Source organism: Eumetopias jubatus, unplaced genomic scaffold (assembly GCF_037043125.1).
Source record: "Eumetopias jubatus isolate StellerSeaLion01/CBP00866 unplaced genomic scaffold, mEumJub1_p1.0 scaffold_2, whole genome shotgun sequence".
Classification (NCBI taxonomy): domain Eukaryota; kingdom Metazoa; phylum Chordata; class Mammalia; order Carnivora; family Otariidae; genus Eumetopias; species Eumetopias jubatus.
Window position 1 is genome coordinate 6,821,831 of NW_028274808.1, and position 27,759 is coordinate 6,849,589.

At 39.3% G+C, this 27,759-nt stretch overlaps 1 protein-coding gene across 2 annotated transcripts in view; it reads left to right on the top strand.

Moving 5' to 3' along the window:
• Positions 1-27,759, top strand: part of MCPH1 (microcephalin 1) — a 249,919-nt gene that overhangs the window by 76,776 nt on the left and 145,384 nt on the right. For both annotated transcript variants that reach the window (XM_028099833.2, XM_028099835.2), the window contains 2 exons: positions 17,762-17,799; positions 20,104-20,266. In XM_028099833.2, coding sequence (XP_027955634.2) covers positions 17,762-17,799; positions 20,104-20,266 — 201 coding nt within the window. The remainder of the gene's footprint in view (positions 1-17,761; positions 17,800-20,103; positions 20,267-27,759) is intronic.

Consider the following 27,759-nt stretch of genomic DNA (forward strand, 5'->3'; position numbering starts at 1 on the left):
TTTCTTGGATTTTTGGGGAGCAAAGTGGCCCTTTGGGTTAGCCTTTTCTTCAAACACAGGGGGAGGACCAGCCCTGTTTTCCAGGAGCTCAGAGCTTGACGTTCATGTTGCTGGTGTTACCATCTGTTCAAAGTGAATATCATCCCTCCCTGAACAACTGAGAGGCAATTATAACCTTGGAGGCAAACTAGGGTCTAAAAATGAGTCTCCTGAGGTGCTTGCTGGTGTTGGTTCTATCTGTTGAGAGGTGATGGCAAAGGTCAGTTGTTCTAGCGCTCTGGAGATCAGGCATCTTAAACTAAGGATCCCTAAAATGAAAAGGAATGGCAGAAATTTATATAGAAGGTTATATTCTAGTCTAGAGTCAGGAGCTGAGCCCTGAAGGTAACCAGTCCGGTGGGTCCCAGAGGTTGGTGGAGGATCATCTTTCAGTTTTACAGCATGGCTTATTGTCTTGACGGTCTCGAGCCAGGTGTGGTTACCTGTCCTTAAAGGCATACGTAACCTGAGCCTTGTGCCACACTTTTTTGTGGCCTGTACAGAGAGGATCTTGCTCATGTGTGGTCACACAGGCTTCAGTGCTCGGGGTTTCTTCAAACCTGGACAGAAGGGTCAGTTTCAAGGTCACTAGAGTCCAGACACAGATCGGGGCAGTCAGGTGCTAGTTCTTGGTGATGCCAAATCAGGTGGGGAAAAATTTGGAACATGAGTTTGAGAAGTTGTGGCCAGATATTTTTGGAAGCCAGATGAATTGGAAATTTGGTAGGGATTGATATTTTGGGCAAGGCAACAGGAATGGAGCCAATATGCAAGTAGGGATGGAAACTGGTTTTTCTGTAGGGGAGAAGGAAGTCAAGTGAATCTCTACCAGAGAAAATGGGAGTTTTCACATCTGTCAGTTCCCTGCAGCGTACAAAGAGGTGCAAAATAACTCAGACAGTGAACATGGCCAGGATCTGATATCCTGGAATGGTGTAGTGTAAACAATGCATAGTTTCCCACAGAGACACAATTTTTTTTCCCATAGTCCCTCCTCTAATAATCAAAGAGAGATTATTTATGATCACAAAATAAGACTGGTTTCATTAGATTTATTTACATAGGTGTAGCAAGAATAGTTTGCAGGAAGTTTTCATAAGGAATCTTAGATTGTACATTTAAAAGCCTGTTGGGACTAGGAAGCCAAGCCAAGAGCTTGTTGTCAGATTTCACCTTCAGTATCTACACATTTGCATAAATTCTTTACTGCTGAGGTCCCCAGCATATCCTCCAGTTCTTGGGCCCCTACAGAGCGGTCTTTCTTATTCATCTATAAGTTGGGAACCCTGGTAGCCAGGTACTAGGCTTGTTTTCCCAAGAGGGCTTGGGCAAGCATTGGTGCCATAAAGTCTGCCTTAGTTCCTTGAAAGGGTCTGGTTGTTGTTGATTAAGTGAACGTTATTCTCAAATATGATCTTGCAGCCAAGGCCATGGTTACTTCACCAGTTTTTTCAGTTATGCCCTGGTAACAAGGAAGACAGATTCTTTTTGAACCTAGGCAAATAATTATATTGCCCTGAAAGCAAGAACACTAAATAATATTGAGTTTCCAAATTCTGGAGGGGTTGGGCGGGGAGACTCAGATACCATTTCTAAATATGTCCTTTGTTTTTGTAAAAGCTTCATCTATAGACCAAATTGTTTTAAGATACAACATAAGAAGAGCAAGGACTTCCTTATGTTCAGAAAATAGAACATTAGAATATTCCAAATAAAAGCCACAACCCTTCCTCAGTAGTTCATTTAGGCCTATGTAATTAATTCTCACTTTGCTTGATCTTGGGTTAGTAGTCTCATGAGCCAATCTGCTTCTCCACTAGAATTCTGGAAACCCTGACCGAATCCCCAGGTGGGGTCTCAGCATTGTTTAAATGATGCCAATAGGTGATTGCAAATGCTGGTCAGGAAGCATCACAGTGAAATAAGGACCTGTAGGTGACAAAGGTTCTAGATGGCTGTGGCCAATGTATTACTGATAACTCTTGATAACTCTCAAAAGTGAGAGGTCTGACGAGAGTGGAATAATGCAGCTGATGGGGAACATTGTTGTAGTACGAAGACAAACCAGAAATGCTAGAGTCAACATCTAGAAGCATAATCATTAGCACTGTTTTCAAAGAAAAGTGCATATTACACGTAATTATAAAAATGGAAGAACATAATCTATATAGAAAAAAGTCTTCAGGTATAACAAAATAACCCTGGATATAATATACATGTATATCCTAAACATGTACTCAGAGTAGACTAAGACTATATCAAGATTGTGAAATCAAGAGATTCTATGAGTCTAGAGTAGGACCTAAGTATCTGTGTGTTAATAACATTTTACTCACACAAATTTAGCTTGCGGATGACTGTGGTTTCTGATTTGATAACTCTTCCCATACAATTCATCAGTAGTAACATAATCACATTGACCTAATTATTTCTAACATCTCTCTTTTCATACGGTGTAAGAAAAAAATCTTTGTGATTTTCCAGGTATCTCTGGGAAATCTCAAAGACAGCTTTAAGGATCTGAATGTGGGACGGCAAAATATCAAAAGTTGTCAGGAAATTTCGAGCACTTAAGAGAGGGTCATAGGTTACTTAGAAACAATACTTGATTATTTCCTTAATCAAAGTGACAAGAAAAGATTTTACAAGTAAACATAGAGATAATACAGCTTTAAAATGCCTTACCTGTTTCTTAAATGACTAGATTTCTTAAATAGTCGAGGAAGCAGTAAAGTCAACATAAACCATAGGAGATTATTCTGGTAAAACACAGAACCTTTGTTGTCTAAACAAGTTACACAGAAAAATGAATGAATGAATGAATGACACTTTAGATTTTAGATGAAAGCAGTCAGCAGTAAACCAAGGAAATGAACCTGTCAATACTTTGCTAAGGTTTTTGCACATGTTGTAGATTTTCAAACTCAAACATTATAAACCAAGACAAAGTTCATTCCACGTTTTGTCTTTTATGATGCCCTTTCGTGTTCTCAAACAGTCTGACACTTTAGGACCAATCTCAGGGGTTCTGCAGGGTCAGAAATAATTTCATAATATTAGTAAGATATTAACATGCAGTGGGTTTATGGTTGGCTATCCCCAAGTGGACCTATGTTGATAGTTATTAAAAACCCATAAAGAAAGCTTTTTGGGGTTTTGACAAGCTGGAAGAGTGCAGTTGGTTCAGAAACTAAAAACCTGCCCCTTCAGGATAGAGCTGTTCTTGTTCTTGAAAAATAGAAGTATGTGCACAGTTGTATTAAGTATTGCTACTCAGTATATGCTTAGTTAGAATTTCTGTATTCTGTCTTACTAAGCAGTGATTAATGAATATCCATTAATTAATTCAGTTTAGCATTAGATGAAGGTTTTAAGTTACCTAAATATCTTGGAAATTATCTTAAAGATTTCATAATGTAAAACACAGTTGCTGTTAAAGTAAAATTTGTCAAAAAATGATTCAATTTAGTTAAATACAAATTTACATTTTTCATAATCTTAAACATTAAGTAGAAGTCATGCTTATTCAATCAGTAAGCCTGTGTAAGATTAGGAAGAACATATACAGGAAGAATAAAAATGTACTATTTTATTATACTTATATCTGATAACTCAGAGAAGAGATAGGTGTTTTTAATAAACCAAAAATATTCAGCTAATCTCACTTGCCAGAGATTTACCAAAATATGTGAACTTGAATTTTTTAAAATATTTCGGTTTCTATGAGAATTGGTTTTTTTTTTTTTTTTGAATGTTGAAAATACTGGGAGTTCACTTTCCTTAATTCCTGGGGATTTTAGGAATATTCAATTTATAGGTCCTTCTTTCTAAGCCAGTTACAATAAAACTTCTTTAAGAAATTCTACAATCTCATTTGGTAAGATCTCATGATGTGCTTATTTCAGAGGTGTGAATTGCAGGCATATATGCATAGAGGCACAGAGTTTGTAATTTCAATTTTAGAATTTTACTTGTGGCTCAAGCATAAACATGGCAATACAAAACTCAGTCTGGATATCTACTTGGTGGCATGAAATACTTAACAGTCTCGAGCTCAAAGTAGAAAAATAAACAGAAAAAACTAAAAAGGCAGATTCTTTATCATTTTCCACACAACAAAGAAAAGATCTCTATAAACCATCATCCCCTTTACAGATCTAACCGAATGGTCAGATCATAAAACCAAACGAAGCTGGCACCAGAAATCAAGTAAATACTCAAAAAGAATCAAAATCAACTTCTTGCCATGGTATTAGTAGACAAGAGTTTGGAGCACAGAATCAGGAGCTGGACTCAATGTTGGGCCCATATATCACCAGTCAGGAATGGTGCCCAGGGACCATGAAGAAGCAGGAACAATCCCATCTGAGCCACACACCAAAACTATGAAAAACAAAATGCACAAGACAATTAAGATTTTTGTATGCAGACTGTTGTTGTAGGGGCTATCTTCATCAGTGAGGAATGTCTCAAAGAATAGGAAGGGGCCCAGGGCTTTACAGAGGCAGGTAGACTAGGGTGTCATTAGCAAGTCTTAGGGTAATTGTGATGAGGATGGAGATGGTCTTACTTGAGTCACTGAGGAAGGGTGGCCGTGCATCCTGTTAAAAAACAAAATTCAGCTGAGTGAATTTGAAGATCTGATGGGCTTTCATGAATCCAGCAGCATGGCATCTAGCAGGAAGAGGGAAGCCACCTGGGAGTTGTACAAAATGGAAAGTTTTTATAGGAAGGAGTCTAGGGCAAAGAAGTTATTAGCATAAGAAAAGAAAGGATTGTTTCAGGCAAGATCACCTTCCCTTAATGGGAAGGGCAGGGGGTCTTATGCACATGACCTCACCTTCCGGTGGGGGATTGAGGGGGCTCCTGTGGCAGATTACCTCACTGATCCTGATTAGAAAACTCCTGACTAATGGTTAAAACTGCATTTCTGGGGGAGGTTGAAACTGCACTTAGGTTAGGGATTAACGTGGTTTGGTGACCTGGCCAGGCTCCAGTGATGCCATGTGCGTCTGTGGTTTTAACAGTCCTATCTTGCAGCATGAGAGAGAAGGGTGGTCCTTTCAGTTACACTTTTGTCAGAACACAAAGTGTGGGAAGCTTTTTTAACTTGTGCTCTATGATCTGGGGCAGAGGGCACAGGTGAAGTTCAACATTGTTGTGGAGAATCAACTTTTAATAGAATAGGGACGCATCTTACAGGACGGGTAAATCCAGGTCTCAGTTGTAAAGAGCTGTTTAATTTTTCAACACCGAATATGGTTGGTTCTAATAAATGTTAGCTGGTCTTTTTTGGTCTTTTCCAATAATGGTAAACAAGGCTTACTGATTCTCATTAGATTTGTACACTCTGTATATGACCTTACACACAGATTTCACCGGGAGGAGAATGGTGCGGGTTGGAGGAGCATCAGGTTACCATCATTAGAGAGAATAAAGTGGCCATATTTTCTCCCTGCCTTTATTACCATCGGTGACATGTGACACACAGCAAAGGTTACATAAACAAAGGACTAAGTTAAGAAATGGCTTGTGTTCTCATGAAATTATATACTGTAAAGGTTATAATTTACAAAACTGCTAGCATTAATATTTACTTTCAACAGAATTATTAATCATGTAGCCCTCTGGGAGTAATTCAGTATCTCCTTTCTTAGATGAGACCCGTGAGATAAAGACAGGCCAAGTGCCCTGTCAGATACGGCAGAGACTGACAAGTGGGCTGCAGAAAGATCTCATTCTGGGTCTGCTTGCAGCCGATTGCATTTCTTGTATTTTATGTATTCCTTTTGCACAGCTGATTCTTATATTTTGTGGATTTTCCAGTAGTGATAGCCTCTTCTAGAAGTTGAACAATACATTGACTTTCATATATAGAAATTTCATTCAACTCCACAGAACGTGCTGAACGCTGCTGGCCTGCTGCTTACGAAGGGTGGTTGTAGGGCCTTGATTTGAGTTGCTTTTGCGTTAGTGGTCCTGTGCCTTGCCAATTAAAGGATACGTACCAGAATTGCATTTTTAAATGTGTAGTAGAAGCATTTTTAAGCAGAGAAAGGGTAAAAGAATTGTACAGTGAGGTACTTTTTTAAGAGGGCGGCGATCATGACTTTCTTACTAATAAAAAACTAGCCTTATTTAGCTCATGTCTTAAGGAAGGAACCAGAAAGCTGTTGTTCAAAGGAGAGCCCAGTGAGTATAGGCACTGATAGACCGTTATGAATGCCAAAATGCCTTTGCTTTCTAGGTGCAAAACTGGCCTTTTCCGCACTGGAAGGGAAGTCCATGGGACCCCCACCAGGCTGATTTAACAGGTCAGCGTACAAAAATGATACGATGCGGTACCAGCCTTCTCTAACTGACAGGGTTGTCTGCAGCTCCAAGACAATGAAGAACGTCAAGCCCACAGAATCCAGTAACTCAAAGGTTGTGTCCTCAAACAGTTCACGGTTTATGTCACCCAGTAATCTTTTGTTCTGTCTCAGAGTCTATTACACAGTGTTTCTGCACAAGTTTTTTTTTTTTTTTTCCTTTTGTGATCAAATGATCTCAAAAAGGATTATTCTTGATTACAAACTCAGGCTGCTCTCAACCAGTTACTGTTTGAGTATTTACACAGGGGCAGCAAGGGTGTTTATTGGCTTTCTGGGGGATGCTTGTAAAACCCAGAGTCATGCCATATTGAACAAATAAAATTAATGTCTGAGCATTTTCATGAGTGATTTTGGATTGGCCTTTGTTTCCCTATGTTGTCGGCTATCCCAAGTTTAAATACCAAGCCTGACAATTCCCCACCAAAGTTTATCCACAGTACCCGTGGATTTAGGAGGATTTCTCTTCTAGAGGTCCTCAGAATATCCTAAGTGTCTTGCCCGTTCCGGAAGTGACCTTCCTCAGCATCTGTGAGCCTGGGATTTTAAGCCGGGTACAGGGCCGTCTTCCCAGGAGGACTTGGCTCCCTGAGTAGAGCCAGCCTTAGCTCCTTCGGAGAGGCTAGCTGGACCTGATTTTAAGTGAGCATCATTCTCAAATACGACATTCTAGGCAAGGCCTGGTTTCATAACCAGGTTTTCCAATTATATTCTGGTAAGATGCAGAACATATTCTGAAACTATACAAAAATCTGTTCTGCCTTGGAAAGCAAAGGGACTTAGTAAAAGATTCCAAATTTTGAGGCAGTCTTTGAAAATCAGGTATTTTTAAATGTTTTATTTCAGTTTGCGGAAGCAGTGTCTACTGTATTCTTCTGAATTACAGATAGCTTAAGAAGAAAGAGAAGTGTTCATAAAGTAGAACATTAAAGCAATATCAACAAAATTCCAAGTCCACAAGCACACTGAATTTCCCTCATTTAATCCTATGCAGTTCTGTCCTGGGGGAGCTTGAGTTCATGTGAACACAGAGTTGTTGAAGGTCTGGAGAACAGGTACAGAGCAAATGTCTGGGAGACTCAGAAAGGAGAGAGTCTTGTCTGTGCTTGAGGATTGTGGTCTGGTGTACTTGTCTTCTCGGGCATTCAGGAACATGTTAGGACAAAGACGGGGGCCCAGGTGACCTTCATAAATCAGTTCTTCCTTGGAGTCAGGGGTCCTGGTGGCGACATTGTAGGGTCGCTGGTCTGGGATACACATGTGATGGTTCCTCCCGTCGTTCTTCCCTGGTCCCTTCTTACATGTTTTCTATTCTAGAGGAATCGTTCACTCCTTATCTCTTATAAGGAGGACATACCCTATTTGCATTCTGAGGCATGTGTAATGTGGGGGTGCAGTTCCTAGCAAGAAGAGAAGTAGGAAAAGAACCAAAAAGCAGATTTTTTAAATGGAGTCCTTCAGTTTCTCTCTCAAGAGGATCAACCCAATTTTTATGGAGGAAACAAATCTTGAGTGTAGTATAATGTTCCTGAGACACAATAAATATACTAAGAACATGTCAGAATATCAAGACATTTAGTAAGCCCACATTAGGTCCTGGACATCTACATTTTTATAAAAAAAATCATAGATAAGTCTGACATGCATCTCCAGTTGAAAGCCACTGGCCTACAAGATGCTGATTTAAATTACAGAAGCAAGACCCTCACCAAATTAACAATTTAATAACAGATTGTAACAGTGTACTTTGCCTACTCGCAGCATAGTAGGACTAGAACACCCTCAATAGAAGAAAAGTCAACACAGCTGTTAGGAAAGCATCTGGCCAGTGTTGTCCCTGAAGGAAAAAACATTGTGGACAAGAAGGTCAATAACCAATACCAAGGATTTTCCTCGAAACCTATGATTCTGAATAATTGGTAACGTACCTATTAAATACTCACCTAGACAGGCGGAGTGGCCCTTCTGATTTCACATGGAACTTGGCAATAGTGACACATTCAACCTAATTATCCTACAGTTCTCTTACAAGTGCAAAACATATTTTGTGATTTCCAAGGATTCTTTGAGAAATCTCAAGGCTAGTTTTAGGTGTAAGTGATATCCTTCAAGTTTTATTTATAAATATATATGTATTTAGGATCCAGTTTAGAGAAGGCAAAAATAAAAGTCACAAGATCCACACAGATCCTTAAGATAGGATCATGTGTGCCTGAGAATCACAGGGATGAGAAAACATTTAAACACAAGCATGGACTGTAATCTAAGTGAAGAAACTTTCTTTTCTTTTTTTTTTTTTTTTAAAGATTTTATTTATTTATTTATTTGAGAGAGAGAATGAGAGAGAGAGAGAGAGAGAGAGAGAGAGCACATGAGAGGAGGAAGGGTCAGAGGGAGAAACAGACTCCCTGCTGAGCAGGGAGCCCGATGCAGGACTCGATCCCGGAACTCCAGGATCATGACCTGAGCCGAAGGCAGTCGCTTAACCAACTGAGCCACCCAGGCGCCCAAGAAACTTTATTTTCTTAATAACAGGTATCATATATTCAACATAAAGGAGAGATCATTATTCTTTTAAAACATAGTCTTTGCTTTCTAAGCAGATTATACGGAAAATTAAGACTGATCTTTTGCATTGTAGGCAATAATCAGGAACCATAAAAACAGCCCATGCATCAGGCACAATTGACTAAAATTGTAACACATTTTGATCTTTCCTTCAGACTCAAGTATTATAAACTAAAGCAAGTTAAGTGAACTTTCCAAGTTTTTTCTTCAGTACGCCTTTTCTTATCCTGTGGCAAACTGACACTTTGCTTGAACCCAGAGCTGCATTCATTTGGTCCCAACAACTGAATAGTAACACGGAGATGTTATTTTCTGTTAACAGGCACTGTGTTCTTGCTATCTTTAAGTGCGTCAATAAATATTTTTAAAGTTTTTCAGTTTTAATTTCTATGATGTTAAATATCGATGGCCATAATCTACAAAAACAAAGACTTTTTGGGTTCCTCAAAAAGTCCCAATAGTATAAAGGGCTCCAGAGATCATGGAACCTGAAAACCACTGCTGTAAGAAATACAATTTTGTTTTGAAAGACAGACTCATGCACAATTGTATTCCTCTGTCAGTATTACTTTTAATATAACCTTAATCATTCATATTAATTATATTTTTTGGCCAAAATTACTAAATTCTGTTTCACAGAAAACTGGGGAGAACAATTGTAAATGTCCATTTTACACAGGTATGTTAGCAGGCCAGCAAGGCTTCCATTACACCGTCTACCCCTGTGTCTATTTTACACCCTTTTAAAGTTGCAAAAATGAACATATTCACTGACATGACCCAAAGATAGAGCTTCTGTATGGCATATAAAAATAAGCAAAAATATAGAAAAAATTAAAACTCTGCTTAGTAATCTGTGTTTCAGTATTCTCTAATAAATTACTAAGTTATTCAACAATTTCTTAAAAAGATTTATTATTTTAGGGAGAGAGAAAGCAGGTGGAAGGGCAGAGGGAGAGGGAGAGAAAGTCCCCAGCAGACTCTGTGCTGAGCACAGAGCCCCATACGGGGTTTGATCTCAAGACCCTGAGATCATGACCTGAGCTGAAACTAAGAGTTGGTCGCTCATCCAGGTGCACCACCCAAGTGCCCTGTATCCAACAAATTCTTAATTAATATCTGTCCAAGGTTTATGTTACCTAATATTAAAAGATAAACTGAAGTATATTACAAGTTTTTTTTTGACTTACGTATATTTTGAAGTGATTACACGGCAAGTTTAGTTAACATCCGTCATCTCATATGGATACAAAAAAAGAAGTTGTTTTCTATGTGATGAGAACTTCAAGGATTTACTCTTAAGAACTTTCAAATATAGCTTACAACAGAGCTAACTATAGTCATCATGTTGTAATTTACACCCCCATTACTTATTTATCAGAAGTATGTACCTTTTGACTACCTTCACCTAATTCCTCCTCTGGTAATCACAAATCTGATCTATCTGTTCTCTCTTTTTGGATTCTACATACATATAAATTAGGTCACGCAGTATTTGTCTTTCTCTGACTTTCACGTAGCATAATGCCTTCAAGGTCCATCCAGGTTGTCACAAATGACAGAATTTCCTTCCTTTTTATGGTTGCATAATAGTCCATTATGTATATATCCCACTTTTTCTTTATCTGTTTATCTGCCAATGGACATTTAGGCTGTTTGCATGTCGTATTGATTTTAAATAATGCTGCAGTGAATATGGGCATATATCTGTTCAACATAGCGATTTTGTTTCATATGCATATTACAGATTTTAAGGGAGGGGGGAACGCCTGGGTGGCTCAGTCGTTTAAGTGTCTGCCTTCCGCTCAGGTCATGATCTCAGAGTCCTGGGATCAAGCCCCGCGATGGGCTCCCTGCTTAGCGGGGAGTCTGCTTCTCCCTTTCTTCTCTGCTTGTGCTCTCTCTCTCACTGTCTCTGTCTCTCTCAAATAAATAAATAAAATCTTTAAAAAATAATAAAAATAAAAATTTTAAGAGTTTATTTGAGCAAAATTTGATTTGAATCAGGCACTGACAAATGGAAATGGTTAGGGATGCTCCAAGGCCATGAGCTAGGGGAAAGACTTACAGAGAAGAGATGGAATCAAGCAAGGAAATTATTTGATGGGCTATATCTTAAGCAGTTGCCTTATCTGGGAAAGCTTAGTTGGCTCTTTGTGACTGGCTGTTCATTGGTTTTGATTGCTTAACCTTAAGGGGTCTACAGGTGCTGGTTTGGTTTGCTTATGTAGGCTGCTAAGGCTTTAGAGCCACCTTAGTCTAGTGGCTTCCTTGTTTAATTTAACACTAAAGATCCTGGAAATTATCTTCACACTAACATGTTACAAAACACAATTAGTATTGATATAAAAAGTTTGTTAGAATAATGATTTGTTACAAGTTTATATTTTTAAAAAAATCTTTAACATTATACAGGAGTAATCTTATTTTATTTGATCAGTAAACCTGTCTAAGTCTAGGAAAAATAAACTCAAGTAGACTAAAAAGTATGTTTATGTTATAGTTAACATGGAGATTCAGATAAAGATATAACTATTTTCATTAAGCCAAAATTATTAAACTAATAGTAATTTCCAAACACATTAACTATGTGAATTTGAATTCTTAAAACATTTCTGAGTTAGTTATAATTTCAGTCACTGGTCAAGAATAAAGACTGAAATACTAAAACCAGTCCAGATTTCAAGGAGCTATTCTCCTTCCTTGTGGGCATGAATGTCTTAATTGATTTTAGCTCTAAAATGGGCAAATAAGCAGAAAAAAGGAGAAAAAAAAAAGGCTAATAAACCCAGTCCTCTATGGTCTCTTACCAAAAAAGAATAAATCTCTATAGCCCATTAATTAATTTATTTAGAACACCAAATAGTCAGACCATAAAACCAAATTCCTGAGCATTGCCTCCACTAATGGAGGCATTCGTCCATTAATGGAACAAAACAAAACAAGTGGAGAGGAAAATTAAAATTAGAGAAACAGAACCAGCAAAGTTCTGTTGCCACTTGGCATTCAGCTCTGGGAGCCAATAATAGACCGTCCTGGGCTCAAGCCGACTGTGGAACATTCTCTGTCTGACAGAAGCAGCTAATCTTTAGCAGATGAACCTGTTGGGCAACTTGGTAGAAAATCTTCCTAACTGTTAAAAAATAATTTTTAAAAAAAGATACATCATAACTTTCTCACTAATAGAAAATGAGTGTGTGTTAAAGATTTTATTTAACTCATTAATTAATGATGAGAATGCGAAGTTGTTTTGTCCTTTTCAAAGGAGAACCCACAGAGGAGACGTGTGTTAATGGACCATCAGGAGTGCAGACATGGCTTTGTCACCGCTCTGAGAGGGAAGTCACTTGCAAGTCCACTGGACAGATTTTGCATTTCTGTAGACAAGAATAATTTGCATTCCTATCAATTTTCAACAGCTAATAGAGTTGTAAAGTAACTCAAAGACAACCAAAGGCATAAACCCCATAGAAGCAGATAACCCTGAAGGGTGTGTGTGCTGAACAACTCACAGGTGTCCCATGGAGACGGCCAGTAATCTTTTGTTCCATTTCAAAATATTTCACAATTTTATCCTCCAGCCTTGATTCTACAATAACTCTTTTAAATATTTACTTTATCATGTATCTATTTCTCCCTCCATCAACCATCATATTTTGTTATTCATTTTTAAGTAACTTGCAGATACCAATCCATGTCATTGTATAAGGAGCTTCCTTGATTAATCGAGGGAATTCTATTGCATATATTTTCTAATGTGTAATTAATGAGAACAGATAAGTAAATATGCTTACTCTTAATAACAACATTGCTACTTTTCTCTCATCACTGTATTTCAGGAATATTTGTCACACCAGTCTGAATGTGTGCTCTCTATCATGGCACTCATTAGCATGGGACTCTAGGGAGAGCTTGTCTCTCGTAGGTTCTGGGGCTGGGCCGTGTCAGTGAACCTTTCATCTTCTAGATTCCTTATCCAATATCTACATGTCAGATTGTTTGTTTGGCCTTCTTTATATTTTTTCTTTTTTTAGACTTTTATTTTGGGGGTTGAGTTTCCTTATATACAACCGTTTCTCTCCCTCAGCCTAGGGGAGATGTCCCTGGGCTGTCAAGCTTCTGGTTGGCTTAACTGTTTGAACTTCCTCTACTCAGACTTACCAGGGGTTATTGATTTTATATGATTTTTCTCTTTTTGAGTGATAGTAATAGATTAATTATATTCATATGTTCATATATATGAAGAATGAGACACGAAGCCACCAGAGGTTCTGTGAGAATTAGTGACTCAATCTAACACGTGTTTCCACAGTGTGGCCGTGGCTGTGTGTTGAGCATTGACTGAAGTCTTTGGGATTTTAGTAGGGAGATGATTTAAGTGGCTTTGACAGTGACCCACGTGAGATGCTGACATATCACAAGTGGAGTTGATGAGAAGTGGTCAGATTCTAGATACATCTGCAAGGTTGAGTTGATAGGATGAGTTGATGGATCGGATGTGAGGTACGAGAAAATAATGAAGAGAATGATGATGAAAATGCTTTTGACCTGAGCAGGAGTGGAATTAGCCACTAAACCAGTAAGGCTGTGGAAGGAGTGGGTTTAGGAGAGAAGATTGGTAGTGTAATGGTTTTATTGTGATAAAATACATACAACATAGCATTTGCCATTTTAACAATTTTTTAAGTGTACGGTTCAGTGTCAGTGTTCACTGTCATGCAATCATCGCCACTATCTCTTTCCAAAACATTTTCTTCACTCCAGAATAAAACTTGGAACTCCTTAAGCAACAACTCCCCATCTCCCACCCCACCCCTGGCCCCTGGGAGTCTGTTCTATTTTCTGCCTCTGGGAATTTACCTATTCTAGATATTTTATATAAGTAGAATCATGCAATATTTGTCTTGTATGTCAGGCTTTTTTCACTTAGCACGCTGTTTTCAGAGTCATCCATGTTGTCATATAGTATTAGAGCCTCATTACTTTTTATGGCTGAATAATAATATTGTATTGCATGTAAACGGCAGATTAATCATATCCATTCATCTATTGTTGGGCACGTAGGCAGTTTCCACCCTTTGGCTCTTGTTAATAATGCTGTGATGACAATTCTCACACAAGTATCTGAGTCCCTGTTTTCAATCCTTTTTGGTAAATACCTTGGAGTAAGTGTTTTGACTGTATGGTAATTCTGGGTTTAACTTTTTGAGGAACCACCAAACTGTTTTCCGCAATAGCGGCATCATACTTAAAAATCAACACTTGTCATTTTTCACATTTTTTATTGTAGCCAACCTACCAGGCATGAAGGGGTATCTCATTGAGGTTTTGTTTTGGATTTCCCTATTTAGTGATGTTGAACATCTTTTCATGTGCTCATTGTCTGTTTGCTTTTCTTCTTTGGAAGAAATGTCTATTCAAGTTATTTGCCCATTTTTAAAGAAGATTTATTTACTTATTTTAGAGAGAAAGGGAGAGAGCAAGAGGGGCTTAGAGAGGGAGAGGGAGAGGGAGAAAATCCCAAGCAGACTCTACGCTGAGTGCAGAGCCTGATATGAGGCTCAATCCCAGGACCCTGAGATCACGACCGGAGTCAAAATCAAGAGTCGAATGCTTAACGGACTGAGTCACCCAAGCACCCCTGCCCATTTTTAGAATGAGTTGTTTGTCTTTTTGTTGTTGTTGAGTTGTAGGAGTTCTTTATGTATTCTGGATATTAAACCCTTCTCACATATATGATTGGCAGATATTTTCTTCTATTCTGTGGATTATCCTTTTCATTCTCTTGATAGTATTTTTTGATGCATAGAAGTTTTTAATTTTGATGCACCCCAATTTATTTATTTATTTTTCTTTTTGCCTGTGCTTTTGGTGCCCTATTTAAGGAACTATTGCCAAATCCAGGGTCATGAAGATTTTCCCTTATGTTTTCTTCTGAGAGTTATATAGCTTTAGCTCTTAAATTGAGGTCTTTGATCCACTTTGAGTAAATTTTTGTATGTGGTGTAAAGTAGAGGTCCAACATTGTTTTTGTCTGTGGCTATCTTGTTCTCCCAGCACCATTTGTTGAAGAGACTATTCTTTACACACGAATGGTCTGGGCACCCACCCTGGTCAAAAATCAGTTGACCTTAGATGTGAAAATTTATTTCTGGGCTTTCGGCTCTGTATTTATATCTGTTCTTATGTTATCTGTGTTCATATCTGTTCTTATGCCAATACCATACAGTAGTTTTGTAGTAAGTTTTGTAATTGGGAAGTGTCAGACCAGCTTTGTGTTTCCTTTTCCAGATTATTTTGGCTATTTTGAGTTTTGTTGGAATTCCAGATGAATTTTGGGATGTGTTTTTCCATTTCTACAAAACTCACCATTGGGATTTTGATAGAGATTGCATTAAAAGTGCTTTAGACAGTCTTGTCATCTTATAATATTAAGTTTTCCAGTGCATAAACACAGGATGTCTTTCCATGTATTTAGGTCCTTTCAAATTTCTTTCACCAATTTTTTTTTTTTTAATTTTCAGTGTATGGTGTTTTGTGTCTCTTTTATTAACTTTATTCCCAAGTATTTTATTCTTTTGGACACTAATATAAATGAAATTATTTCTTAATTTCCTTTTCTGATCATTATTCATGTATAGAAATACAACTGATTTTTGTACACTGATTTTTGTATCCTGTGACTTTGCTGGATTCATTTATGAGTTCTAACAGTTCTTCTGGGTTCTCTAGAGTTTTCTGTATATAAGATCATCTCATTTATGAGTAGAGACAGCTTTACTTCTTTTCCAATTTGGGTGTCTTTTATTTTATTTTTCTTGCCTCATTGCCTGACTGGAATAGTATCTCAGTTTTGGACATGTTGAATTCAAGACCCTTATTAGACCTCCAGATGGCCCTCCTTGATGTAGTCAGTAGTCTGGGTATCAGGAAATAGGTCTGGGTATCAGGAAATAGGTCTGTGCTATTGATATGAAATTGGGGATTGTGAGCATGTGGGCTGATTTGTAAAGCCATGAGGCTGTGTGAAAGATCACCTGGAGAGGGGGTGCAGGTAAAGAAGGGCAAAGCCATGGAGAGGTAGCCTAGCATTGGAGAAGTCAGGAGATTTCCTTTTCCCTTCCCCTTCCTTCCGTGGGTTACTTTCCCCAGATTACACTCCACTGGCATCTTTTGTAGATGTCGTGGAAGGAGCGCCTCTTGGACTTTATTTGGGGCTGGTCACTTCACTGCATAGCTTTCATTCAAGAATAACATTGAAGATCGTGATTAGGTTCCCCCAGAATCTCCCTGCATAACTTTCGTTCAAGGAAAGCATTGAAGATGGTGATTAGGTTCCCCCAGAATCTCCCTGCATAGCTTTCATTCAAGGAAAACATTGAAGATGGTGATTAGGTTCCCCCAGAATCTCCCTGCATAGCTTTCATTCAAGGATAACATCGAAGATCGTGATAGGTTCCCCCGGAATCTCCGTGCATAGCTTTCATTCAAGGATAACATTGAAGATCGTGATTAGGTTCCTCCAGAATCTCCCTTGGTGATTAGAGACTCCTACATAAAGGTCTTGTCTCCACGGACTGAGCCCACAAAGCTATGCTGCAGTTGTTCGCTTTGTATCCAAAACAGATGAGAGCTAACAATAGACTATTCTGGAGGGACAACTGACAAAGAGGTCAGCGATCATCCTGAGTTAGCACATCTTACACTTCTTTGAGTTCTTCCTTTGAGTATCTTTTTGATTCATATTATCTCTTCATTCTCATTCCTCTACTTTCCCCAAATATACCCGTACAGTACACAGGCCCCTTCTACTCCACCGTGCATGTCCACATAGGGTCCTTTGAATGCCTTTTGTTCCTTCTCATTTATTCACATGGCCCTTCAAGACACAATAAGTGTGTGATGGTTAGTTCATGGTTAGGCTACACAGTTGGTTGCATTCAGTGTATCATCTCAGTTACAAAAATGTATGGATAATGTGAGTCCATTTTATTTTAATTATATATATACACACACTCCCATGGAAAGAACATTTGGCAGAATATATACCAAATTATTAAACAATAGTCTTTTCTGGCTGGTAGAATTATAAGGGAATTTGTATTTCTAATGATATATTTCCAAAGCATTTAATATATATGTTTTTATGCCATCAACATGTACCTATATAAGTAAAAAAGGTATTTAAAAACTTATTTAAAAAAAAAAAGAAACTTTATAGTTCCAATTAATAGCAGATGCTAACCCATGAAGAAGCAGTCCCATTATCTGAGCTTCTGTGTGCAAGAGGTTAAAGCATCTGAGGGACCCAGGCACCAGGAGCACGAGTAGTATTGTGTATGTGTGACTGAAGCAGGGCTAGAGTCGCCTAGAAACCTTAGAAAAATGTCTCTTCAGCCTGCAAAAAATGCCTTATTACCCTCTTCTTCCTCGCAAGTCCCTAAGCAGAATGGCACATTTAGAGGTCTGCTAGCTAACTAGGAGAATAGACTTCTGGAGGGAAGCTTTTTTTTGTCCCCTCCCCCCCCCCCCAACACTCCTCTACCTCATGTTCTGGAATTATTTTGGATTTGTTTGGGGATAGTATCTGAGTTTGTATCTCTCGGGCTGTTTTTTTTTTTTTTTTCCAGGAATTTAAAGTTTTTTTACTTTGATATATGCTTAAATGTTTATTTTTTAAGTGATGTAACTTTTCAAAAAATGTATTAAAGTTAATTTCTGTGGGAAAAAATGTTTTTTATACTTCTGACTGTTTTTTGTTCCTTCTCTTTTGAAATCTCTAGCCAACAAGAACATTAGTCATGACAAGCATGCCATCTGAGTAAGTACTCATTGTTTTGATAACTTTCTACTCAACGTAAAATTTTAGATTTTTCTTTCATATACACTGTGATGCTGCGCTTTTAAGGCAGTTCGTAGCTTTGCACTATGTTGCTTTTACTCTATAAAATTGATGTTGGAATTAGAAGAACATTGGCAATAAAAAAAGGTGGTTAAAAGACTATGAGCAGTTTAGCACTGAAGACTTTTTGAGTTGTTTACATAGCATTAAGAGGTATTGTAGTTCGCTGTTCCTCTTGCTTGCTTCGTATTTACTGTCTCTGTGTGTCCACCACTTATACACCATGGAAGTTCAATAAATGGAGCATCACTAGCTGAATCCCTCAAAGTTCTTAAACGCTTTGCTGGGAAGCTCTCTACAACTCTTAGTAAACCCTCTATCTACACATTTGGGAAAGAGTTAATAGCTTGCTGGCATGCTCTTATCATCTTCCTTAAACATTTAACACAATATATAGCACATCCAACAAAAATACAGCACCATATTCTTTGTAACAGATTTTTGAGTTCCTGTTTAAAGGGGAAAAGCATGTTTTTTTTGTTTTGTTTTGTTTTTAGTATCAATCATACATTGTAAGGTTTTAAGGCATTCGTCAAAACATTGGGACATTTCAGTGAAAAATAGCCTGCAAAAAAGTGCATGCTTATAATACTTTCTGTCGTAGGATCCTTTTCCTACCCATGGCATATGAAGTCGAAAGGACTGATGCTTCAAACACCCTACATTAGCTAGTGAAAAAGGAGCACGCTCACAATTTTTGTTAATCTCTTACAAAATTTACTGAACATTCTAAATCGTCTAATATGGAAGGGAAAATTGAGGATGGTGGGTGTGATATTTTTTTAAAATCCATATTTTTGCCCCCAATCTAAAACACATTAGTAAATAGTTATTTTCTCTATCCAAGTTTTAAAAATCAAACTTTTTATTTAAACCATATTCTCTTTTTATTTTTCTCTCCCCACCCCCAACATATACTTCTTGTCTGAAGTTAAGAACAAGACCTAGACGTTCCGATGCCACATTGATTAGCTGTGTCTCAATGAGACACCTGTTGTTGATTAACACATCCAACAAATAGCAGGAAGCTGCCAGACTTGGAATAAGGAAAATCACTGATATGTGGAAATGCAGGGTTCTGGGGAGCGTTATGGTTTAGAGTTTTTCACTTCCTTATGCTTTTGTTTTCTTTATGTTTCCCCCAAATTTGGTATTTTCCATCACCCCAATAAGCACAGACTCTCTGGTTGAAGTGGTGATAGGGCCCAGGTCTTGCCCCAGTTGTCTTTTTTTGCCCTAGGGATCTCTAAGAATTTAAAGTGTGATACAGTACTGCCCTTTCATTTCAGTTGTAAAGAAACAGGTCTTGAGATTGACATGCCCAAGATGGTAGAGATAAAACTAGGAAGGACTGTGAAGTCCATGGGGCATTTTTAGAGGTGGTCGACACAGGGGCAAGAACAGCCTCTTTCTCTTCATAATAATTTTTGGAGAGGAGAGAAATTTATCTCTTAACTCATTGTGTATGTCATAGTGTGGCTTAGAAAGCCCTCCATGCCCTTTGTATTTCATGGGGGATTTCCCAAACTTGCTGGGAGGGAGAGGGAAAGGCAATGTGTCAGAGCCAAGGGCTTTTTAGTAAGGTGATTGTAAAGGGAAGAGAGGAAAAATGGTGAGCAATTTGTTGAGAAAATTGGGAAGAATGTATATTTCTTAAAAGGTACTTAAGGCACTAATGGAATGACAGACCAGAAGACAAACGATGGTGGGCTTTGCAGAAATAAGGAGCCTCTGCCAAATTTGCCCTTAGGTTTGATCTGATAATGTAATGAACAGGGCCCTTTTCCCCCTCTTACTAGAATAAACTGTATGTGTGAATTCAAATAAATGTTATATTTCAAATAAAATAAGCAAGTGATAAGCTTGGTCCTGACTGTGTGCAGGTTGGTTCAGATCTGAGAAGTAACGGTGGTGGGAAGAGCCAGGGCCATTTCTGATTGCTTGCTGTGTTCCCACCCATGGGCACCTGGCGAAGCCACTTAAGCCTGGGGCAGCTTCGTCAGCCATTAAAATAGTTGGAGCTGAGAACTGAAGTTTTTTTATTTACCCAAATTTTACGCCATTGATTGTAAAGAAATTAAAATGTGAGCTCCATAGCTGAGATCAACGGAGATTTTTAGCTTTCTAGTTGTTTTTTTTTTTAATTATTCAGTGTAATCACCTTGATGTTCATATGCAGGAAACATAGTCATTTTGTTGATTTTTTCTCCTCCTATTTAACAGGAAGCAGAACATCATCATCCAGGTGGTGCATAAATTGAAGGGCTTTTCATTTGCCCGGGAAGTGTGTGACACTACTACTCATGTGCTTGCCGGGAATCCTCTGCGCACCCTGAACGTGCTGCTGGGAATCGCGCGTGGCTGCTGGATTCTCTCTTATGAATGGGTAAGCCACTGCGTAAGCAGATGTTGCAAGTACATATATGAAAACAGAAGGTGTTTCTATAGATGTGGTCATTCTGAGGCGGTGACACTAGATCACTAGATTCGCATTCGTGTGAATTTGCACACGTCCCTGTGAGCAGAGAACCCCGTCCTGTTCTCTCCTTGAACTCGTCTCCCTTTGGCCCAGCACGTCCAGCCACTCACTGCCGATCCCTTGGGAACGGGAGTGTGGTGAGGACCAAAAGCAGAAGGGTGGCCTTCTGGATACAGACCTCAGCCACTGGCAGAAATAAGATAAGAACAGGCTTGGAATGAAAACACAAAATGCGTGTTCTCACAGTCAAATGAACTTTCTTCTGTGTTTGACCAAGAAATAATGTGACCTATGTTAGTGATGGTTTAAAAAGCCAAAAGAATTCAGTGATTGTTTTTACAGATGGATTTACTTAGGATGAAACATGTTCATTTAATCCCATTTGGATATGTTTTATCTTACACATATCTATCTGTAACACTACTTGCCCTTATTTCTGTGCATTAAAGGTAGTTTTTTTTAAAAAAATCATTGTTTTCATTATTCATAGTAATTGAGATTGTTTGTTACTCTTTCTATTTTTACTTTGATCCTCAACCTATGGTCCCTCCAAAGCATTGCTATCTGATGAGAGTACTGTCATTTCTTACTTGTGTTGCTATATTGAATATGCTACATATCTACCCTCCTTCCTCTTCCCCCTAAGAATGTATTATATTAATACTGTGTTAATTTAAACCAGTAGAATTATAATACACAAACAAACTACAGATGTATTTTTAAGAACTGCTGTGGTCTTTTTCCTGTGTCACGATTTAACCCCGCAGCGCTCTGGTATAAGATGTTTGTGACATTAGTGCTTAAAGTCATGAAGTGGAAAAGTTTGAAATTCCCCCCGAAAAGTACTATTTGCATTGGTGGCAACTGGGGACTACCTTACCTAATTATATATTTGTACTGATCCCCATTTATTTGTAAGAAATGTCATTTATACCTTCAGCTTCCATGAATGAATATGCTGTCTTCCTTTTCTCCAATTCACAGTGTTTCTGTGTCTTTATCAGTCAGTTCTTCCTTCCCTCATGTCTCAGAGGAAAAAACGTTCTTTATCTTTTATGAGGATATACATCTGTGCTTGATTCTGTACCCAATCTATTCTTCTGGGACTTTGAGCAGAGAGGTCAGACATGAGAATCAGTATTTACTGTTGCCATGTGTAAAGACCAACTCCCTTGATGCCTCCGTGTTTCTGCTCGGTGTACTGCCAATATTCTCCCACTAATCATACATAGAAGCAGAGCCAGATGCAAATTTAGCATATGGTAACTATATGTGGGATTAACCACTACACACGAGAAAGGCAGGAAGTGAAACATGTTATTTAGTGAACTTCCAGTGCTCAGGCAGAACCTGGGCCACTTGGTCACATGAGTGAATGAATGAAGTACAACTGCAATAAGGTAGGAAAATGAAATAAAAGACATTTAGGTTAGAGAGGAAGAAATGGTATTGTTTCTATTCATAGACACCATGATTGTCCATGTAGACAATCACAAGAAATCTACAAAAAAGCTCTTAGAACAAATTGCCAAGATACAAGGATGTAGTAATACAGGGTTGACATTGAAATACTCAAGTGTAAATCTGACATAAAAATATGTGCAGGATCTGTATGCTGAAAACTATAAAATACTGGTTAAAAAAATTAAAGAACTAATAAATGGAGAGACATACTGTGTTCGTGGATTAGAAGACTCAGTATAGTTAAAATGTCACTCCTCCCTAAAACAATCTATAGATTCAATACATTCCCGATTAAAATCTCAGGAGAGTTTTTTGAAGATACAGATAAGCTGATTCTAAACTATATACATATTCATGTATATGTAGATATGTATATAAATATACAGATATATGTATATTCTAAGCTATATACATACACATACACATACATATAGACATATAGACATACATGCATACATACATATATGTATACACACACACATATATGTAGAAAGAGAGGGAGAGAGAGAGGAACTAGCATGGTTAAAACAATTTTGAAAGAGAAGAACAAAGTTGGAGGACTAACATGATCTGATTTTTAAGGCCTCCTTTTTAATCCTTTAAAGCCTCTGTAATCAAGGCAATTCAGTGTCTGGGAAGACAGATAATGAAACAGAATGGAGAGTTCAGAAATAGACCCACAAATATGGCCCAGTGGTTTTTGACCAAGAACCAAAGGCAATTAAGTGAAGGAAAGTAAGTCTTTTCAGTAAAAGGTGCTGGACACCTGCAGACCAAAACTGGACCTGTGCCTCACACCATATACAAAGATTACCTCAGAATGGATCAGACTAAAATGTGGAATATAAAATGCTTAAAACATAGGATATGACCCAGGTTTAGGTGGAGAGTTCTTTTTTTTAAATTTTATTTATTTGAGAGAGAGAGAGAGAGAGAGAGAGAACATGATCGGGGGAGGGGCAGTGGGAGAGGGAGAAGCAGACTCCCTGTGGAGCACAGAGCCTAGTGCAGAGGTCGATCCCAGGACCCCGAGATCCTGACCTGAGCTGAAGGCAGATGCTTAACCGACTGAGCCACCCCGGTGTTCCTAGAGTTCTTAGGTACAACATGTAAAGCATGATGTATAAGAGGAAAAACGATAAATGACACTTCATCAAGTGTAAAATCTTATACTCTGTGAAGAACATTCTAAGGAAGCCAGTAGAAAACATTTGCACATCTCATCTGACAAAAGACTTAAATACAAAATATATAAAGAACTCTCAAAACTCAAAAATCAGAAACAACCCAAACAAAAAATAGCCAAAAGCATTTTTTTGAACACTCTACCAAAGATATGCAGATGAAAAGATGCTCAACATCGTTAGAGAAATTCACAACCACAATGAGATACCACCACATATTTAACAGAATGGCTAAATTACAAAGTCCATCGACAATCCTCTAGAAAAGATGCAGAGCACCATACACCACTGGTGAGGGTGGAAGGTGGTACAGCCATTCCAAAAAATAGTTGAGAAATTTCATGTGATGTTAAATGTATACTCACCATGTCACTCAGCAACCCTGCTGCCAGGTGATTGCCCTAGAGAAATGAAAGCTCACGCTCACACAAAAAACCTGCATATGAATATCATGAATATTTGTAGCAACTTTGCTTATAATCGCCAAAACCTGACAACAACACAAATGTCCCTCATAGGGTAAAGGGATAAATAAACTTCCATACTGTGGAATACCGCTCAGTAATAAAAGACAACTGTGATAGGGGCCCCTGGGTGGCTCAGTCAGTTAAGTGTCCCACTCTGGTTACTGCTCAGGTCCTAATCTGAGGGTCATGAGATTAAGCCCCGCGTCGGGCTCTGCGCTCAGCGTGGAGCCTGCTTGGGCTTCTTTCTGTCTTTTTCTTCCTGCCCGTGTGCCCCTCACCCCACTTGGCACTCTTTCCCTCTCTCTCCCTCTCTGTCTCAAATAAATAAATAAAATCTTATTAAAAAAAAAAAAAACCGTAATTCCTGCCACAACTTGGATGAATCTCTTGCATTGTGGAGTCCCTGCTGGTGAACCAGCTGACTGGAGGATAGGATGGTCCCCTTCTCCCTTTACAGGGTTGTCCAGGCTCCACTCCCCCCAGCTGCACCCCCTTCTCCCATGGAACCCCTGGCCTCCAGGTGTCAGGCTGCTGGAGTTCCCAGACAGCTCCTATGAAGTCAGCACTCCAGGTCCCAAAGGGTGGGATGCCAAAGGCAAGACCAGTATGTTTGAGGAATAATAAGAAGGCTCGGTTGGGGCTCACCAAGAGAAAAAGTAGGCGATGAGACAAGAGAGCCAGTGTTTGGATAATCTTCCTGTGTCATGATGAGCTATCAGGAAGTTTCTGTCCAGAGAGAGAGATGCTCTGAGCTGTGTTGCTCAGAGGATGGTGGTTGCTGTATGGAGAGCTCCCTGTGGGGAAGAAGGAGTAGCATCAGGGAACCTGCTGGCATACTGTTCCCTTCGTTTTCCAGTGAGAGAAAACCGCAGCTGGGACTGGATGGCGAGACACTCTGATTTGGACAGTACCGTGAGGCCGGAGTTGGGTGGCTTTGCCGTGGATAGGCTGTGGGGTGTGAGGGGAAGGAGTTAGCGGATGGTGCCGGTGCTGTTGACTTGAACAACCGTAAAAAAGTTGTTACCAAGACGGTTTAACAAAGATCGTTTATGATTTAAGAGGAATACATTAGGGTGGGCTGCCCTTTCATTTTGTGCACCAAGACCAACGTCATGAGCCTATAAGGGAAACCAGTGCCAAGACAAGATGTGGTCGAGACGGTGCATCCCCTGCCGGCACCAGGAGTGCCTGGACCATGAATCTGGCACAGGGGATCCTGCCAGTTTAATGCAATGGCCTCTGCTCTCTCTGGCCCCCACGAACTGGGTACCACGTGGTAGTAGCCCCAGGAGCCCGCATGTCACCTGTGGATCCTTGCCAGATACTCAGCCAACTTGGCCAGGAGCAGTTCTCTTAACTAAGCCCAGGTGGCACCACCTTGAATAATGTCTTCTTCTGAGGAGTCCATGGTACTGTATTCGTTTCCTGTGCCTGCTCTAACAAATTGCCACAAATTTATTGGCTTAAAAGTAGCACAGATTTATTCTCTTACAGTTTTTGGAGGTCAGGAGTCCAAAATAGGTTTCACGGGGCTCAAGCCCAGGTGTTGTCAGGGCCGCATTCCTTCCAGAATCTCTAGGGCAGAGTCTGTTTCTTACCTTTTCAGCTTTAAAGGCCACCTGCATTCCTTGGCTTGTGGCCCCTGAGGCAATCACATCCTTGTGACTTCTGCTTCTCTTGTCACACCTTCTCCAATTTCTTGCCTCTGTAAGGACCCTTGTGTTCTCATGGGGCCAACCTGGATAACCCCGGATAGCTGCCCATTTCAAGGTCCCTGACTTCATTGCATCTGCAATGTCCCCTTCACCGTGGAAGGTAACATATTCTCAGATTCTGGGGCTCAGCTGTGGACAGCTTCTAGGGGGTTCATCATTCTGCAATCCCACAAATACAAATGTATTAATTCCATAAGTGCCATATTATCCACTTCACTGTACTTCAGGTTGATAACTTTTAATCAGTATGAATTCTGTAAGGATGAGCTTCAGGAAAGCTTAGAAAGATGCAGAGGGTAGGTGGCTATGTGAAGAGGCAGAGCTTGGAGTGATGTATCTACAGGCCAAGGAACTCCAAGGATTTCCAGCAGCCAAGGGAATCTTGGACCAGAGTCTCCCTTAGAGTGTCCGGAAGGAACCAGCTCTGCCACTACGTTTATTTAGGACTTCTTGTCTTCAGAACTGGCTTTGTGGATTATAAACAAGAAGAAAGACCGTTGAGAAATAGAGAACATTAAGAAAAAAAAAAAAGAAAGACATACTTTGCCTTGGATCTCTAACTATTTTGAAGCTGTTCATGTTCCTTCATGCTTCCTGGGTGATGGTGGTGGGGAGCTAAGCTAGCCTGGAGAGGGAAGACCGGTTATGTGGACCTCTAACACAAGAGCAAAGACAGGACTGAAACAGCTTTAAGAATGCTGAACCCTGAGAGCCTTCCTCAAGGTTTTTACACTAGCAAGATGGCTCATGAAAGCAATCAGTTAATATTTTTAAGTAATACATTGAATATACCAGTATGGTGATTTTGAATAGTGTTAAAGCAGCTGCTTGAAAATTTAATATTATTTTTCCCATACTAAACCACTGATTAAGCCAGTTTCTTCTATAAGATATGACTTCTGACAGGCTCATGTATTTGATCTTGGCTTCTACTAGGAAGACCAAAATCAACAAGTAGTTATTCAGAGAGAATAGGAATGAAAAGGATCTTACTGTTTAAATAACTACTCTGAAAATACACGTCCATACACATATGTAAACACACACATGTATGCTCTGTTGGGAGGTCCCCATGTATTTCTATCAGATTATCATCATCATTTACAATGTCCAGATTGGCAGTACATTTACATCAAGGTTATTTTGAAATAGAAGACTCACAAAAGTATAACACAAGATCCAGGCTTCTGATGTTTTAACAGTTAGTAGGATGATAACATGAAGCAACAGGAAAAATAAGTACAGGAGAGTTCAGTGCCAAGCTCCATGGCTGGTCCCAGATCCGGAGATTTCACAGGCTGGAAGTTAACCTCCATCCGCACATACAATGGGAATAGACTCCGTTCAGCTGCTTGGGTGCTGGGAACGGTACTCCTCCTCACTGAGCCGTGGTTCCCTGTCCGACACGGAGCTGAGGACCATGCGTCCTTCACAGGACTGTGTGAAAGCTAAGTGTTAAACATGCACCGTGCTCACATCAGTGACTGGCAGGAAGTAAGAACTTAATAAATGTTTGCTTTACAACAGAAATGACAATGTATCAATTTCCCCAAAGGGCTATGAGAATCACTCACTGTCTACCATCATCAGTTTTGTCCACAGAATGCATTAACCGTACAATTTTAAAAAGATACCTTTTCTCTGGACGAGTGAGAACTTTGCCATGGGCAGTCCGTTCTGTCCTCGCTAGTCCTGAGGAATGACCAAGAAGGCTCGTGAGTACGGCAGGCACGCAGGAGAAGAGAGTCAGTGGGGTCTGATGGGGGACCCCCAGCAAGGATGAGAGGGAAACATGGTGGGGTCTGGGCGGTCAACAGGAAGTACGCCCGCTTTCATTCTTTGAGGGACCTACGAAGAGTACCCCTTGGGTACCTGGAGGTAATTCAGTATATTGGAAACCCCACGTCTGTAAAAGCCACCATAGTACCGATTTTCGTATATTTTGGCCTTCTCCAAAGGTTGCTGCAAGTGATCACTCTCAGATTTGAAGAGTGATAGTTTTGGCGTTAGTATCTTTCTGTGAAAGCAGCTACAGGCATTGCTTTACCAGGGATGCCTAAATGTGTCATTACTCGTGAGAAGTACCGATTCCCGGGAAATTGAAAAGGACTGGGTCTACTGCAGTGTAAAGTGCCTGTTTGTGTATTTGTGATGTACTTGTGATATCTGCCAAATGTTTTCTCTCACTGGTGTTGCGTGTTTATTGATTTTAATAGATTATTGCTGACTTGCATTCTTAAGAAAAAAAAAGTTTAGAAATGAACTGGATCTCTTTCCCTGTTTATCTCACTTAAATAAGACAAAGATAATTGCTTTTTGCATGGCCTCCCTCCTTTAATTTTCTAAAAAATGCAATTGCATAAACATAATAAACTTTTTTTTTAAATCTCTACGTCCAATATGGGGCTCGAACTCATGCGTGATAAACTCTTTTGAGAGAGAATAGCTGTCATTGTCATTTATAAAGCCAAGCGACATAATGTCTAAAGCTCAATACACAATTTAACATTCATCTGCAACTGTGTATGCCTTTAGATATGAATTCCGCAGGATGCAATTTCTTTTAGGGC